The sequence below is a fragment of the Penicillium samsonianum genome (genome assembly GCF_028829775.1).
Source record: "Penicillium samsonianum strain IBT 33392 chromosome Unknown utg000003l_segment0_segment0, whole genome shotgun sequence".
Lineage (NCBI taxonomy): Eukaryota > Fungi > Ascomycota > Eurotiomycetes > Eurotiales > Aspergillaceae > Penicillium > Penicillium samsonianum.
Window position 1 is genome coordinate 866,574 of NW_026643261.1, and position 14,633 is coordinate 881,206.

A 14,633-nucleotide genomic window follows, 5' to 3' on the forward strand; every position below is an offset into this window, starting at 1 on the left:
TGACAGCAGAAAGAGTCGGCCATCTTTCAAGGACTTTTAGGGGTTTCTTTTAGTAGCGCATCATCATGTACCATTTAATGCCTTATAGTCAAGTATTGATTGAAACCCCTACCAATAAGATGAAACAATGTCCTGCATCAAATAAAAAGAAAAAAAAGGTAGGTGTTTCCCGTCCAGAGCATGAAAGACGGCAAAGATCTGAATGAAGAAATATCCGAAATCTATCCATGCAAACTGAATTCAAAGCTTGGCATCATGTTTCCAGCCCGGCATATCAGCGAGATCTTTCGCTGGGGCACTGCGTATAGATTTGAGAGCATCACCCCCAGGCCTCCACATCCACGGACCAGCTAGGTCTGGCGGAAGACACCCTTCTATCAGCTCAACGACATGTTTGCCGATGTTGGGTAGAAGCTTGAAGCTATGACTGTAGTATGCGCTGTTAGCAAGCTGCTAACTGCATAAAACTACCCATTTTGGTTATTAACTCACCCGCTGTCTCCCGTAGCCAGAATGAAGTTTTTCCACTTGGGGTGCTCGCAGATCAGTAAACTGGCGTCGGCGGTATCTGTGCACCAGCACATAGACCGGTTAAAAAGCTCTTTATCCTTGAATTGAGGCATGAACCTCGCAATTGCCTTTCGAATGGTTACCTCCGAGGCTTCTGGGTAGGTATCTGTGGGATGTTTGGCGTGTGATCGAGGTACAGAGATGGACTTAGGAGAGGCCGCCCCATAAGGTTGATGCTGCTTGAAGCGAGAGAATCCGGGGAACTCGTCGCAGACTTTAATAACCCCGTGCCTATAGATAAGGACTTAGCACGCGGCTCTATTTTCTCCGACATTGGATTAAGACGAATTACTTACTCATTGGGCTCGAAGAAGAAGCCGTATTCGCCATCGTATACCACGGGTGTGTTTTTGTACTTGGCCACTTCCTCTGGTGTGAGCTGGATATGAGCAAAGACCCACGCCTGCAAGAATTGATAATTAGCAACTGATTCATTTGAACCGGAATTTGTGACAGGCGAGACAAGAAGGATATCCTGAACTTACTTTCGAAACACACTGATCCTCCAAATCTACCAATGTTGAACTCCAAGCGCCAGCAGCCAAGACTACCTTGTCAGCGTAATATCTAGTGCCATCTACTGTCTCAACACCATTGCATGTGATTCCATCCGCGGTAAACAGAGGTTGCTTGAAAGTTCCAGATCTATACAATTTTGCGTCAGTAAAGTGAGAATCCTCAAACTTGCTGGAAATTGCCAATGGAACATTACATACTTGCCAAATCCGAAGTTCACACCTTGATCTTTTAGAAAATGTCCAATCGCATTGATGGCCTTGGCTGCAGCAAGCCAACCTCCATCGCCACAAAACAAGCCTTTCCACCCCTGAACACACACTTTTATTAGCCCCCGACCCCTCAAGGTTGTGCACAGATGGAATTTACCTTTATCTGCTCTCTTGTAAAGGCTGGTACCTTTTCAAGTATATCATCTTCGCTTTCTAACAACCAGTTCGTTTTCTCTAACCCAATGTTCGCGTCGATGATTGATTGGTACGTTTGTCGAAGACTCGCAATACCGTCTTCAGATGACGAGCAGTCAATCTGAGTGTGTTAGTATGGAATTATCGCATCTCCAATAGCAATATTTTTTTAACTCACCATGCCCACATTATGAAAAAAGGGCTTGAATAATGGATCGTTTTTCCACATGTCAAGAGCCTCGAGCGAAAGTTGCAGATCTGGCCCATTGCGTAACCGGATACTCATAATTTTGTTAAGATCGTATCCTGCCGATTGAGCCGAAGGAATGGGATATACATCAAGCACTGTAATATTCGACGGAGTGTACCCAGAGCGGATGAGGTGCAACGCTGTTGAGGAACCCATGGTGCCGCCTCCCCCGACCACCACGACTTTTGTAGTTGTACGCGAATGAGCCATTTTTGGTGGCTCACTTTGTGCGAGGTGAAAGCCCAGTAAGGTAGACTTGTCGAAAACCAGAAGGAGGGGAAAGAGTATGTAAATTGAAGAAGTTGAACCGCACAAATTGCCAAGAATCTCAATTGATAAAGCGATTAGGACTTCGACCGATGTCTCAAGCGAGACAAAGATATTTCATGTTTATAAAGATCTCTGTTAAAAGGAACGTGATTGGTGCCAAGTGGAGCTGTATTACCGAACAGGGGGAACTGCAAAACATGCCATTCTATATGTCGCGTGGACCTTCCATCGCCCCGCAGAAACCCCCCCAAACCCCGATGATATGGATTCGGTCTTAGAAAACGCGGGGAATTGACCCACCACATTGCGATAAAGAGATAGCGCTGTTAATAAGCCCGGCTTTCGTTGCCAGTTATCATTTTAATATAATTATTAGCGACCAGTCAATATAGCCGAAGATTACACCTAAATACGCGTGCTTTCGCGTGGACCTTCACCGAGCTTAAAGTGACCATATCGTCCTTTGGATATAGTTATTGGCAACTAGTCACTAGTGTAGCCGAAGATTACACCGCCATGAATGAGCGTGATTTCGGATGGACCTTCACCAAGCTTCAAGTGGCCCCAATGGCACTTAACTGAATCCGAAACTAGAGCGCGGGGAACATGCCCCAGCTCGGATAAAAGAGATAAGCTCACGGCTATAAATAAGCGACTAGGTCCTGCAACCAATGTCAAGGGTATAAGTCAACACGCATGGAATGCAAAATATCTTTGACCTCAGCAAACTGAAAGCGCTGTCATAGCACAACCTATTATAATGGCTGAGAAAAAGACTCCTGTCGCAGATTTGCACGATGATACTCCTTCGTTCTCGGATAATGCGATCGGTCACGGTACAGTGATTGACATGGAGCACTACAAGGCCACCGTTCCGTTGTGGAAGCGAGTATGGCAGCATAGTTTGACACAGATGATGCTTTTGAGCATCCAGGCATTCTGTGGACCAGCAATGGCTGATGCAATTACCGGTGAGAACGATTCACCATTATACGATAGCGAGGCTACAGAGTGGTCTGAATGTTTTGCTAATATTTTGCAGGCCTCGGGGGTGGTGGTCTTGCTTCTCCACGGGTGTCAAACATTGCGACGGCAATCACATACGCCCTGCTGGCAATCGGTATGCATTCGATATTTCTATTACCCAAGATGAGTATTTAGGTGCTAAATTGAAATAGTCTGCTGCTTCGGTGGTCCTCTCGTGAACAAAATCGGCATTAAGTGGGCTCTTGTTATCGGCTCAATGTCCTTCCCAATCGAAGGCTCCGCATACTACTGCAACAGCAAATTTGGAAACGAATGGGTGAGTGATGAACCGTTTCTGGAATTCCTATTGGAAATGTCAACAAGCAATGTGAACTGTAAGATCTGACAATTCTCTCCCCAGTACCTCATCCTGAGTGGTGCTATCAGCGGTGTGGGGACTGCTTGTTGGTATGTTGCTGAAGCTGGAGCCATCATGACGCTTGCCCCCTCCGGCGCCCGTGGGAAGTATCTGGCTTTGTGGATCGTTTCGCGAAATCTTGGACAGTTGGTTGGGGGTTCAATCAAGTGAGATAATGCCCCAAAGACTCGGTTAATGGACAATTTTGACTAATAGTTTCGTCCTGTGCAGCCTGTCTAAGAACTACGAAAAAGGTGTCAGTGGCGGAGTTACTCCCGATACTTATATTGCTTTTGTGATCATCGAGTGTCTTGCGTGAGTGCTTCAAGAAAACATAGGCTGGAACAGGGTATAATCTTACGCTTATGATATTTAATAGGCTACCATTCGCATTGTTGATCACTCCCTTCGAACGCGTTGTGCGGTCTGACGGTACAAAGATTGTCACTTCGGAAACCCTTTCCACCAAGATGGAAATCAAGCGTATTGCAAATACCATGAGCTCGAAACTTGTTATGTGTTCTGCGCTTTGGGCACTTTGGTCATTCTTTTACAGGTAAGCTCGACAGTCACTACCATGCTCACCACCAGGCGATAACGCTAACATATTTGAAAGTGGTTCTTGGAATACTTATCTAGGAACCTATTTCACCGTTCGTGCTCGCGCTCTGTCATCGCTCATTTCCCCTTTGTTTTGCATGTAAGTCAAGTGCGAAATGTTATTATTAACACCAACTAACGTTGGTGCTTATCAGTATTGGCTGTTTCGGTCTCGGATTCATTCTCGATATGAAGAGTCTAAGCCAGCGCCGTCGTGCCCAGATCGGTCTCTACACTGTCGTCATCCTCAATGTCGGCGTCTATATCTGGTCCATTATTATGCAGGTCAAGTTCAACCACAATGAGCCTGGCGCCATCGATTGGGACGATGGACTGTACCCTTCGTCATTCCTACCATATTTCTTTGTGCAGACTACCGGTCCGCTATCCCAATCGTATATGTATTGGCTTCTGTCGTCTTTTGCCACCGACGCACAGGGTAAGTGACTCCATAGACTCCGATCAGAGTCCATAACGGCATTGGACGCTAATTGCAATGTTAGAAAATGTTCGCAATGGTGCCGCATTCAGATGCATCGAAGCTATTGGTCAAGCTATTGCCTACGGCATGAACACCCAGACAACAAATAATCCTCTGATTGGATTGTAAGTTCAATCAACTCGAATTCATCTCCCTTGACAAAAAGCTAATTGACCGGATACAAAAGCTGCGTGACATTCGCCCTACTCGGAACCTCTTTAATCCCCATGACTATGCTTGTGAACACAACACCCGACCGTATCCCTGCGGATTTAGTTGCCGAAGAGCAGAATGCTGCTCGCGAGAAGATTCGAGATGTCTAAGCCCGTCGTCAGCATGGAGAAGCCTATTGTAGTATTTTTAGTATTATTATATACAGATTCCGCTATCTTTAGTAGTCTTAGCTATTAGTCTCAAGCATTGTGCAGGTAGCTGATGTCAAGTAAGTCAGTTACCAGAAGGTAGCTCCCCTACTGCAGGAAGGTAGTTCAAATGAACCGTGAAGTATGATCTAAAAGGTGGTTTCCAAGTAACGATTTGGATTGATCACGAAGAGCTAAATACATGCTGAATGGGCGTCCTTATCTCCTGCATGACCCTGTCGAAGATCTGTTCGGATCGGATCCTGGGTATGATCTATCATGATGGTTGCTTCCTTAACCAACTGATCTTTGCCACGTGATCCCATTTGTGTCCTGACTCGTCCTCGTACCCCCTGCTAGCGTGTTGCTGACGCCAGGTCCATAACACTTATCTAGGGATTTTACCGTCCATAAACCGCAATATGGCCAGTCCCGAGAGGACCAGAGGGACCCTGGTTGAATTCGGAAATCGCAACAAAATAATCCGGATTCTCGGAACCGTCCGTTTTAACCTGATTTGAACCAAACCACGGACAGTCAAAGTGGATTTTAGCAACCTTTGCACCGCTTTCATCAAGCACCAAGTCAAAAGTGCCCTCTGTTCCAGAGGCAGAACCCGGACGTCCGCTAGTACCGAATGTGTAGTCCTTTCCAGCTTCTATTATGACTCCACTAGGACAAGAGACCTCCGATTCACGGTCTTGAATGTCATAACATTTACCCCTAAACAGTCAAGTTAGGAAATTATGTTATCAATATGGAGCTGGATAGTAATACAGAGATAAAGTTAAGTCGCGAATAGAAATTGGAACCTCCAGCTGGTTTCTGATTGTGGGCTGCCACCACTGAGCCTCAGTCGCAATCACAGACCCTATTGTACAGAGTACTGGAATGACAGTGGAAAGGATTGTATAACGCATTGTATCCGTATAGTGAAATAAGATAAGTTGTCAATATCTGCAAAAAGGATGAAAGTATTTAGTAAATAGATACTGACTCGAGAAGGATGTAAGACGGTATTTATACTTCCCCCCCCCTCTCTATGCATCTTAGGTATCAGACACTCCGTGGCCTGGCCCCTTTTTCCGCGTCACAAAGCCTGGATGGAAGAAAGGAGCGTCATTGGGGAATTACGATTGAGTGGTGATCTGTGACGATATGCGTGGGTCAGTCCCGCTTTTACAGATCCGCTTTTACAGATCTTGTTTTTCCTACAAAAGTACATACCGGAATTTCAGGTGTCTCGAACGTGAACATCAGCACATGGCGGGGGCTGAGCTCTGTGCGAATCGCGCTCTTCACTCGTGCAACCAGGTCCGGTGTGAACGCTACCCCTGGTCTCATGAGCAAAAAGAGTATCACTCGCTCATCTGTATCTGTTGGTCGTCGCTGGCCTACACATATGGAATCAACAATCTCTTTCGAAAATTGACCCTCGAGTACCCGATAGATCTCGGCCGATCCAAACCGTACTCTCGACGGGTTGAGCACCCCATCGGCGGCGCCCGTGAAACACGATCTGTTTCGTGATTGGATGGATGGAAACGAAGTCGCCGGGTTGAGACCATATCGGTGGATCCCGCTGCTAGTCTCGCCGATCTTGCACATCTCTATTGGTTCACTCTTACAGCCAACCTCTTTTTTGCTAATTCTACAATGAGAATCGCCTCTGTTAGACAGGTATCCTCCATTCTCGAGTTACAAATGACCAGCGCAAAATGCAGGGACAACAAGGAGTTCAACCCCGATACCTCGTGATGCGTCGACGGGTGAAGAAGTATGACTGCTAAGGGTCCGAAGGCTCCTTCGATCGATGGGCCTTTTTACATGCAACCCAATACTCGAGAAATTCACTAGTTCCGCGGATCGGACCGTTCCGACACATGACATATCCAATAGTTCGGATGATCTCACCAGGAAATGGAGATCGATTAATTTCAGAATGTAACCTACGGAGTAGAGTTAACCATGTCACGACGAATGGAGAAGTTTTACGCCGTGTGCTCTTGCGATTAGCGGGTAAATAGCAGGAGCTATAATTCAATAGTTTCGCTGATCCCCAGATTGAGATCGCTCATCGAGTATGAAGGATAGAGCTAGAACCGGCCTCCCGCTAGCCGTGCCGAAGTATACCTTATTTAGTGATACTACAGTTAGCCAGCACGTAATCATATAGATAGTAGAAAGGTAGATAGTCGATAAGTAGATCTTACTAAGGCAAATCTACTAATCTACTTTCCAAGGAAAATCGACGGCCAAGTCCTTCTAACTCCGATAGGGACAAAATAACGTGGCGCCCGCCCTGGCTCCGACTGAAGATATCGACAGACAGACTTGTAGACCCATAGTAGGTGCTCGGGGCAGTCGGTCCAAAGTTTCAATCGAGCTGGGCAGTCTTTTCTGGCGGGAAGGGGTATTTTGCCAGTGGTTGAGCGAGATAGTGTCTCAACACTCAACTGGTGGGAGAGAAGGACATCTCAGTGCTGTAAAAGTTCTGTGAAAGAGATCTGTTGGTTGCGCTCTTCTGCTTGTCGTCTCCTCTCTGTTTCCTGCCGTGTCATTTTTGTCCTTTCTACCGCACTCCGCTCAAAGCAGTTCCTACACAACGAAGGATACCGCCCATCGGATTCACTCGCCCTGACCTCAAATCTCTTACACACAATACACAGCACGTACGAAACCCCCTGCACGACAATCTGCGCCCCAGGCCCATACCTCGCCTCCTCAGCTTCACCACGCTGCATGAGCCCACAATCGACGCAAAACCGCTTCCTCGCGTCCCGGGCGCCTTTACTCCGTCTTCGCTGGAGCATACGCTGTGCGAATTGATACGCCGGTCGGAGACGCAGACAGTAGCAACATACGTAGAGGTCATGGGCTACGGCATGGTCGGTCCGTTCTGCGAGGAGGAGCTCGTCGTGGGTGAGCGGTGGTATGAGCGAGTTAAAGTAGGAGCAGGTTAATTTGAGGTGTATGTTGAAGGGGAAGGGAAGGAAGTTGGCTATGAGGAGGTGCAGTTCAGGGGGAAGCGCCGCCAAGTCTGTGATTCTTCGCTCAGGGTCATTTTGGGTCCTATTGCCATTCATTTCCATGTCAGTCAAGTTATTCCTGCTGTATTGATGGAGGTCGAATATGACGTAGGAGATGAGAGTGGATTAGAAAGGTCCCGAGGTCGGTACCTAGGTAGATTTTATTGGTTAATAATCATCGCCCCTCCCCGGGGGACCCACTACGGCTGTCTCTAATGGCCAGTGCGCAACATCATATTTTGCTTGCGGTAGTAGTGGTGGTGGTGGTGGTGGTGGTAGTAGTAAAAGTAGTAGTAGTAGTAGTAGTAGTAGTAGTAGTAGTAGTAGTGGGTACAAATTAGTGACATACAAGCAATCAAAAGAAGCTAAGCAAGAAGGAGGAGATGAAGTCTGCTTCTGATTGAATCTTGAGGGCTACTTGAGGAAGGGGAGGATGCGATTGAATATTTAAAACACCGTATCGCCCCAATATACTATAATATTATGATTTTATACGCTCAGGCAAAATATTACGAGTTTCAAAATGATGATAAGCAATATTTGCTCAGACTTGCGTGGCCAATAGATACTATGGCTCGACATATTCGCTGCTTTCAATTGCAGTGCGTGACGGCCAGTAGGTAGCGATTATCTGAACTTCCTTGCTCTTTATAACAACAAGTAACATGCCATAGGGGGAGTCCACGTATTAGTTTCCTTAATTTTGGAATGGCAGCCTACTGAGATCTCCTAGCATAGTGTGATCACTGCTGCATTGTAGCTTTGAATCCATTCTAAGAGGTTGGATAATTTGACCTTATTGATGCCCCAAACCACGAGGCTTTGTATCTAGTAGTTTCTATTGCTATTATTTCGATTTATTTTTGCAATTTCTGATATATATAGAATTCGAGTTTATTGTTAGCTTCGATCACTTTACTTGTTTGCGTTTTATCATGGCTAACTGTTATCTGTGAAGACCATTAATCGCAAGGTAGTCTGTTAGAGGGAAAATAAACGGCACTGGCCTTGACAATCACTTGTCGAGGGCTCTCTCTAAGCTTAGACCCCTGCACCAACAAATCAAAAAGCACAACCCAAGGGACGATTCTTTTTACCTGTTTCAAAGATGATACGACAGTACCTTTCGTCAGTGTCTGTAGGTCCACGTCACTCTCATCGTGGTAGTGAGCCTGATAGTGAAAACGAGGCTGGCCAAGTCGAGACCAGACAAGGTGAGACAGATCAGGAAAGCGAAAATGACGGCATGACCGCTAACTACCCAGCTCTAGAACAATCCTTGACTTCACACCCGAGACATCAAAGACCTGTTACCAACATGAGAATCCAGAGCTTTGACCCGCGCAACTACTCTCTCAACGGACCTGGCGAAGCTCCAGGAAGCCACCAATCATCCTCGACAGCTCGTGGTAGGAGATCCAACCGCACCAGAGATGACACGCATTCTCACCCGTCCACTGGACAGCGCAGCTCCGAAAACGAATCATCCGAACAAGCGTCACCTCCACCCCAAATACCTCGAACTCCAGTGATAAGGCCCCTACGACAAACAATTCCGGGATGGAAGCTCTCAGACCCCATTCCAATACCATCCCGAAGACCGACTGACGGAAGTTCTTCTCAGCCTCCACAGTTTCCCTTCTTCTCTGAAACCTCCTGGGAGGATTATGTCTCGGATGATACTGTCGCCAATTACCGTGCCATCGGGGCTCAATACCAAGCCTGGATAGCAGGCCCAACCACAACAGCATGTCCAATCCGACGATCAAGAGTCACCTGGACAGACTTAGTCAACCACCCGCTCGAAGATTACAGCTTCGAGGTGTATCTCAACGAGACTAGATCAACACCCGAGGAAGTAGGAAACATCGAATCGGCCGGGCTCTCAATGGGGAATAATTGGCGGTATGTTTTTCTGAGACAATATGGATCCTGGGATGGTGGTCGCCAGGAGGGCTACACAGTTTACCAGCACCGTACCGGTCTCGGCGCTATCTTCGTTGAGAACATTACCAGACGATTCGGACCTTACTGGGCCCAAGTGGCTCAGGCGCAGTACCAGCTCGATAACCACATCGATACCCTCCGGTATGTTTATTTCATCAACGTTCAGAACCTGTACACCTGGCCCTACGTGGAATGCCATCTATACCCTCGCCATGGCTTGCACTGGTTTGACGATTATAAGCCCCAGTGCTGGACATACGGTACGAGAGAGTATCAGGAGCTCCTAGGTACGAAGCTGGGAAGGGGGGTGGCTCGTCTGGTTCTGGGGGCTTGGCCGAGAGGTACGCATCGCATCGACACAATTTACACGTGGACCTTTATCGGAAACTTACAAATGAGGTTTGATATTAAGCAAATTTGATTCTCTACTTCAAGCCCTATGGAGCAAAAAACCCATTGGTCTAATGTAGAGCCAATTATAGGAAGAGAAGCGCTAGCCCTACTGGCGGGTTTGAAGAAGAACCTGCAGGTAGTGTGTCTATTGGATATGTCAGGAAATAGCGCCATCGTGGCCAATAAGATTCCAATTTTATTGTAACAATTTTAAACCCCTATATAGTATGTAATATAGTAAGACGTATGAGACATCTGTTGATAATGGTGCCCAATCCAGTGAGCAAGAGAGAATCTGCGGATTTCAACACTCTCATACCAGCTCTATAATACAGGCGAATAAGTTATGAGTCAGTAGGCTAGCATGACCCTTAAGCACTATCCTCCGGTATCACATTCACATCCAACGCAGGCAGAATAGGACTTGATAGGACCTCAATCAATATTCAAAAAAATCAAAGAAATAACCCCAGAATAGGAAAGAGATCTCACTCAGTCTGCCGACAGAAACACGACGATTTAATAGGCACATCCGCCCAGGCCAAATTAGCCTTCAGTTCCGGCAACATCTCACGCGCCTCGTATTTCCGACCCATCTTGACCAAACACTCATGATACCCATGCGAAGCCCATACATTACCCGGATGTCTCAAAGCGCGAGGCAGAGAATTGTCAACCCCAAGGTCCGCAGAATATACGGCCGCGGCCTCCTCAACGCGATTCTGTTCGAGCAACAACGCCCCAAGCGCGTGTCTAGTCGGCTGCATCCAGCCCCACGGCTCATCATACGGCAACGAATCATCCCTCTTAACAGCGTCCCGGAGATATGAAAACGCAGCATTGTATTCGCCACGGCGATATGCAATTTCACCATCCAACATCGCCTCACCGACACCGAGAATGTCGACGCAGCGGTTATTGAAGATCGTCCTCGAAGCAGGAACAAGTTTTATTGCCTGCAGGAACCGCTCTCGCTCTTCCTCTGCTTCCAAAACACGGTTGGTAGCAGCAAACGCGACGCCCTTTGCATAGTGCATCATAGCAGTGGTGACGCAGTACAGCTCCGCATCTTCCGGCAACTCCGCAGCAATAATCTCCTCCCAACGGCCGAAGCGCACAAATCCATGCATTTGCATGGCGACAAAGCCCTCCAGCCAGTCTGCCATCGGCGGAGACTTGATTCGCAGAAGAGGCTCGGTGATTATCCGCGCGAGCTCGGCCCCAGACTCAAGCGCGACCTTCGATCGGCCACCCAGCATAGCAGCATACATCCTAAAGTGATGATCGTGTGCAAGGTAGAGATTATAGAAATGACCGAGGGGCTGGTTGGCGAGGAACTTCTCGTCTGCGCGGATTGCGTATGTATTATCCTCCACTGCGCTTTTGTACCCGCCACACAAAATCTCGATGTGCGAAGGCATGTGCTCCAGATGACCAGCATCTGGTACAAGGTCACGCAGCCACCCCGCTACCTGGATGGCAATTTCAGGCGTCTGGGACATCTCCATCAAATGGATATAGAGGTGCAAGATACCGGGATGCTCACGGGCTTCATCTCGTTCCAAGACTCGATCTAGCGCTTTTGTTGCTTCGAATGTTTTTGCTCCTGGTGCGGCCTTACCGGTCTTTATGTCCCACATACCCCATGGTGTCAGGTTCATCAGCGCATCGCAATACAGAGCGGTCACGTCGAGGTCATCCGGGTAATCATGGTACACTGATGTCATTGCCTCGGCGTAGTTTTTATCCCATTCCCTGCAGTCTTCTGCGGGCTGTTCTTGGGGGTACCGATGCTGCAGTGCATCGATAAGAGCACTCTCCAATGGCGTCGCAGCGGGAGCGTGTAGCTTCGCCTCCAGGATCGCGCGATGGGCGCGAGTCGTAGTGGCGGAAAGATCTTCTCCGTCAAATAGCTTCCATGGCTTGTTATAGTTGGGTCCCAAGGCAAGGGCAATGCCCCAGTATCCCATGGCGCATGTCGGGTCGAATTCGACGACCTTTTCGAAGCATCGGGCTGATTCTTCGTGATTGAAGGCGTAGGCCCAAATCAAGCCCCGACTAAACCAGAGTTGGGCATCTTCGTCTGTTGTGCTCACATTGCGTCGGTAGTCACCTAGGTTATAGTACTCGGCGGAAGATGGCTGGTCCATTTTGTTGATGGTGGGTTGTGTATGTTGTGGTGGAGGGGTATGGTTGCCCGACGCGGCCCTACCCCGAACTCCCATGTGACCATTTTGATCGCATTAGACATTAGGATAAGCGCCCATAGTGAAACGAAGTATATACTGGGGGTTATTTATAAATAGTGACAGCTCAGAAAAGTACCTGAGGCAGTATTGTATCCCTGAGGCAACAAGGCAGCAAGGCAGTAAGGCAGAAAGGCATCAAATGGCCCCACATGAGCAGATTTGAGGAAATCCACTTTTAATCTGCTCACTCGTGCTCGATCACCCTCACCTTGAGCACCTTGCGGGCCTATTGAGAATCCTATTTAGATAGCCTTGTCTTTTTGTCTTTTTCTCCTTCTTTGTCTTTGTTACCTACAGTCAATATCATCACTCGTATACATATCAACCTTTTTCCATCTCATCTCATTAAAATATTTTTACTTTTATAGATCGCCATGTGTGGAGAAACCAACCGTCCAACATTCGGAGGCACCATTGCCGTCCTATTCCCTCAAGGGACTCATCAGAGCTCGAACACTTCAGATGCATCATTGTCCTCATCACCAGAATCAGTTTCCTCGTTCACATCATCATCGTCGACAGCCTCGATGTCGTCATACTCTCTTTTCTTTCGCGACACGGACGAAACAACCCCTAAAACGAGGGCGATCTTCCGAACGGAAGATGCAGAGACATACCATGCACTCAGAGCATGTCGAGATGTCGATATGCGCATTGAGTGAGTTGATTCTGTCCCATGGGTTATTTGAATACGGACAAAAGGCTTACAGTTCATGTCAGGAAATTCGGCGATCTCTCCACTACATCACAATCTACCTCACCACTTCATCAGTTCCACTTGAATATGCAACAGGACAAGAACTTGAAAACGGCAAATCCGACGGAGATCGAATTTGAGCTGCCCGAAAGGCTGGACCTGGGCGTCTCGGAGAAGGGTGTCATTGGCCGACAAGTGACAGTCAGAGAGCAAGGAGGTTCGATCCTGGGAATTGGAGTGGTGGGATACAATTAAACTCATGAACTTCTACTGTCTATAAACATACTTTATAGACATAATTGGAATCATCAATCATTTTGCGTGAGTTGGAACTACTAGGTCCCTTCAGTAGAGTACTGGATCATTGAAAGTAAATGAGACTGAAAACCTTGGTTCACTATCAATCTCAGAGCTTCAGCGGGTTCTCCACTCCAGCAGTGTATCGCTTCTCCGCTTCCGCCCAGTGAATGATCTTCCAAATGCCCTCGACATAGCCAGCCTTGTTGTTCAAGTACTGTATTCCACACTGATTAGCAGGCAAATACACAATATCAGGGACCAAAACACGGGAGTCAACCAACCTGGAGGTAGTAGGCATGCTCCCACATATCGACGCCAAAGACAGGCACATCAGGCGCATTGACAGGGTCCTGATCCTTAGTCGTAACGATCTCAAGTCGTCCCTTCGCACCACCCTTGCTCACCAGCCATCCCCAGCCACTCCCCTGAAGACCGAGCAGCTCCGTGCCAAAGGCCTTGACGAATGCTTCATGCGAGCCCCAGCGGGAGACGATGGCTTCGCGCAGAGCGGGAGCGCCGCCGATGTCATTCCCAGGTGTGCCGGGGGAGTCAGGTTCTTCCAGAACAGGGAGTGGTTGATGTGGCCGCCGCCGTTGAAGCGGAGCTTTTGTTGCAATGCGATCAAAGTGGGGACATCATTTGATGCAGTTGCAGAGGCTTGAGCTGATAGTGCTGCGTTAAGGTTGTTGATGTATGTCTGGTGGTGCTTCTGATGGTGCAGCTCCATTATCTGCTTGGAGATGACGGGCTCCAACGCCTATTGATTGTTAGCTTCATGCCAGGAGATTCTCGGGATTCATGACCAGACGAGGCTTACATCGTAGGCGTAGGGGAGAGGCGGCAGAGTATGAGTTTGAGAAGCCATTGTGGAATCGTAGATGTAAATGTGTCTCAAGTGTAGAGAAGAGTGGAAAGGAAGAGAGAAGTGTAGACAAGAGATAAACCACCAAGGTCCCTCTAGATACCCCTCTTCAGTGACGTGATAGTAAGCATCTTCCAAGAGGCCACCAAGGTGGATATCCACCGGTGGATGTGAACGGCAATTGGGATGAGTTGGATTGAGCACATTTTCGCCAAAGTTGCTCTAATTTGCTCACGGCGTGATTGCTTTCAAAGCAATAGCTGGTCTCCCCCAGGGCTTCCTTTACCTATAATGTTGTATGATATAACATATTCAT

The 14,633-nt window shown here is 47.8% G+C and overlaps 8 protein-coding genes across 8 annotated transcripts; 3 read left to right on the forward strand and 5 right to left on the reverse strand.

Annotated features, from left to right (window-relative positions):
• Positions 1 to 46: 46 nt before the first annotated feature.
• N7471_003879 (NAD(P)/FAD-dependent oxidoreductase) lies at positions 47 to 2,154 on the reverse strand. The gene is made up of 7 exons (XM_057276598.1): positions 1,672 to 2,154; positions 1,456 to 1,614; positions 1,287 to 1,396; positions 1,056 to 1,215; positions 867 to 973; positions 493 to 801; positions 47 to 427 (listed from the first exon to the last, which is right to left on the reverse strand). Exons 1-7 carry the CDS (start codon positions 1,951 to 1,953, stop codon positions 241 to 243), a joined length of 1,314 nt encoding a protein of 437 aa, XP_057136208.1. The 5' UTR covers positions 1,954 to 2,154; the 3' UTR covers positions 47 to 240.
• Positions 2,155 to 2,773: 619 nt separating this feature from the next.
• On the forward strand, positions 2,774 to 4,801 carry N7471_003880 (uncharacterized protein; the record flags this gene model as incomplete). The annotated part of the gene is made up of 10 exons (XM_057276599.1): positions 2,774 to 2,984; positions 3,056 to 3,133; positions 3,192 to 3,316; positions 3,401 to 3,564; positions 3,629 to 3,712; positions 3,777 to 3,953; positions 4,014 to 4,097; positions 4,153 to 4,436; positions 4,501 to 4,603; positions 4,666 to 4,801. The coding sequence occupies 10 exons, from the start codon at positions 2,774 to 2,776 to the stop codon at positions 4,799 to 4,801; spliced, it is 1,446 nt and encodes a 481-aa protein (XP_057136209.1).
• Positions 4,802 to 5,241: 440 nt separating this feature from the next.
• Positions 5,242 to 6,448, reverse strand: N7471_003881 (AMP-dependent synthetase/ligase; the record flags this gene model as incomplete). The annotated part of the gene is made up of 3 exons (XM_057276600.1): positions 5,242 to 5,512; positions 5,562 to 5,563; positions 6,068 to 6,448. The coding sequence occupies 3 exons, from the start codon at positions 6,446 to 6,448 to the stop codon at positions 5,242 to 5,244; spliced, it is 654 nt and encodes a 217-aa protein (XP_057136210.1).
• Positions 6,449 to 7,317: 869 nt separating this feature from the next.
• On the reverse strand, positions 7,318 to 7,932 carry N7471_003882 (uncharacterized protein; the record flags this gene model as incomplete). Its single annotated transcript, XM_057276601.1, has 1 exon — positions 7,318 to 7,932. The coding sequence occupies one exon, from the start codon at positions 7,930 to 7,932 to the stop codon at positions 7,318 to 7,320; it is 615 nt and encodes a 204-aa protein (XP_057136211.1).
• Positions 7,933 to 9,187: 1,255 nt separating this feature from the next.
• N7471_003883 (uncharacterized protein) lies at positions 9,188 to 10,237 on the forward strand (the record flags this gene model as incomplete). Its single annotated transcript, XM_057276602.1, has 1 exon — positions 9,188 to 10,237. The coding sequence occupies one exon, from the start codon at positions 9,188 to 9,190 to the stop codon at positions 10,235 to 10,237; it is 1,050 nt and encodes a 349-aa protein (XP_057136212.1).
• Positions 10,238 to 10,697: 460 nt separating this feature from the next.
• N7471_003884 (TPR domain protein) lies at positions 10,698 to 12,359 on the reverse strand (the record flags this gene model as incomplete). Its single annotated transcript, XM_057276603.1, has 1 exon — positions 10,698 to 12,359. One exon carries the CDS (start codon positions 12,357 to 12,359, stop codon positions 10,698 to 10,700), a length of 1,662 nt encoding a protein of 553 aa, XP_057136213.1.
• Positions 12,360 to 12,832: 473 nt separating this feature from the next.
• Positions 12,833 to 13,410, forward strand: N7471_003885 (uncharacterized protein; the record flags this gene model as incomplete). Its single annotated transcript, XM_057276604.1, has 2 exons — positions 12,833 to 13,116; positions 13,179 to 13,410. 2 exons carry the CDS (start codon positions 12,833 to 12,835, stop codon positions 13,408 to 13,410), a joined length of 516 nt encoding a protein of 171 aa, XP_057136214.1.
• A 151-nt stretch (positions 13,411 to 13,561) lies between these two features.
• N7471_003886 (superoxide dismutase) lies at positions 13,562 to 14,320 on the reverse strand (the record flags this gene model as incomplete). The annotated part of the gene is made up of 4 exons (XM_057276605.1): positions 13,562 to 13,669; positions 13,737 to 13,805; positions 13,889 to 14,212; positions 14,273 to 14,320. 4 exons carry the CDS (start codon positions 14,318 to 14,320, stop codon positions 13,562 to 13,564), a joined length of 549 nt encoding a protein of 182 aa, XP_057136215.1.
• Positions 14,321 to 14,633: the final 313 nt, after the last annotated feature.

Bases quoted from the DNA above. Each gene is read 5' to 3' on its own strand.
- N7471_003879 (XM_057276598.1), bottom strand. From the start codon at position 1,953: ATGGCTCATTCGCGTACAACTACAAAAGTCGTGGTGGTCGGGGGAGGC. The intron at 1,615-1,671 runs GTGAGTTAAAAA...TAACACACTCAG, and splicing joins TTTTTCATAATGTGGGCATG to ATTGACTGCTCGTCATCTGA. The intron at 1,216-1,286 runs GTATGTAATGTT...AAAATTGTATAG, and splicing joins GTGAACTTCGGATTTGGCAA to ATCTGGAACTTTCAAGCAAC.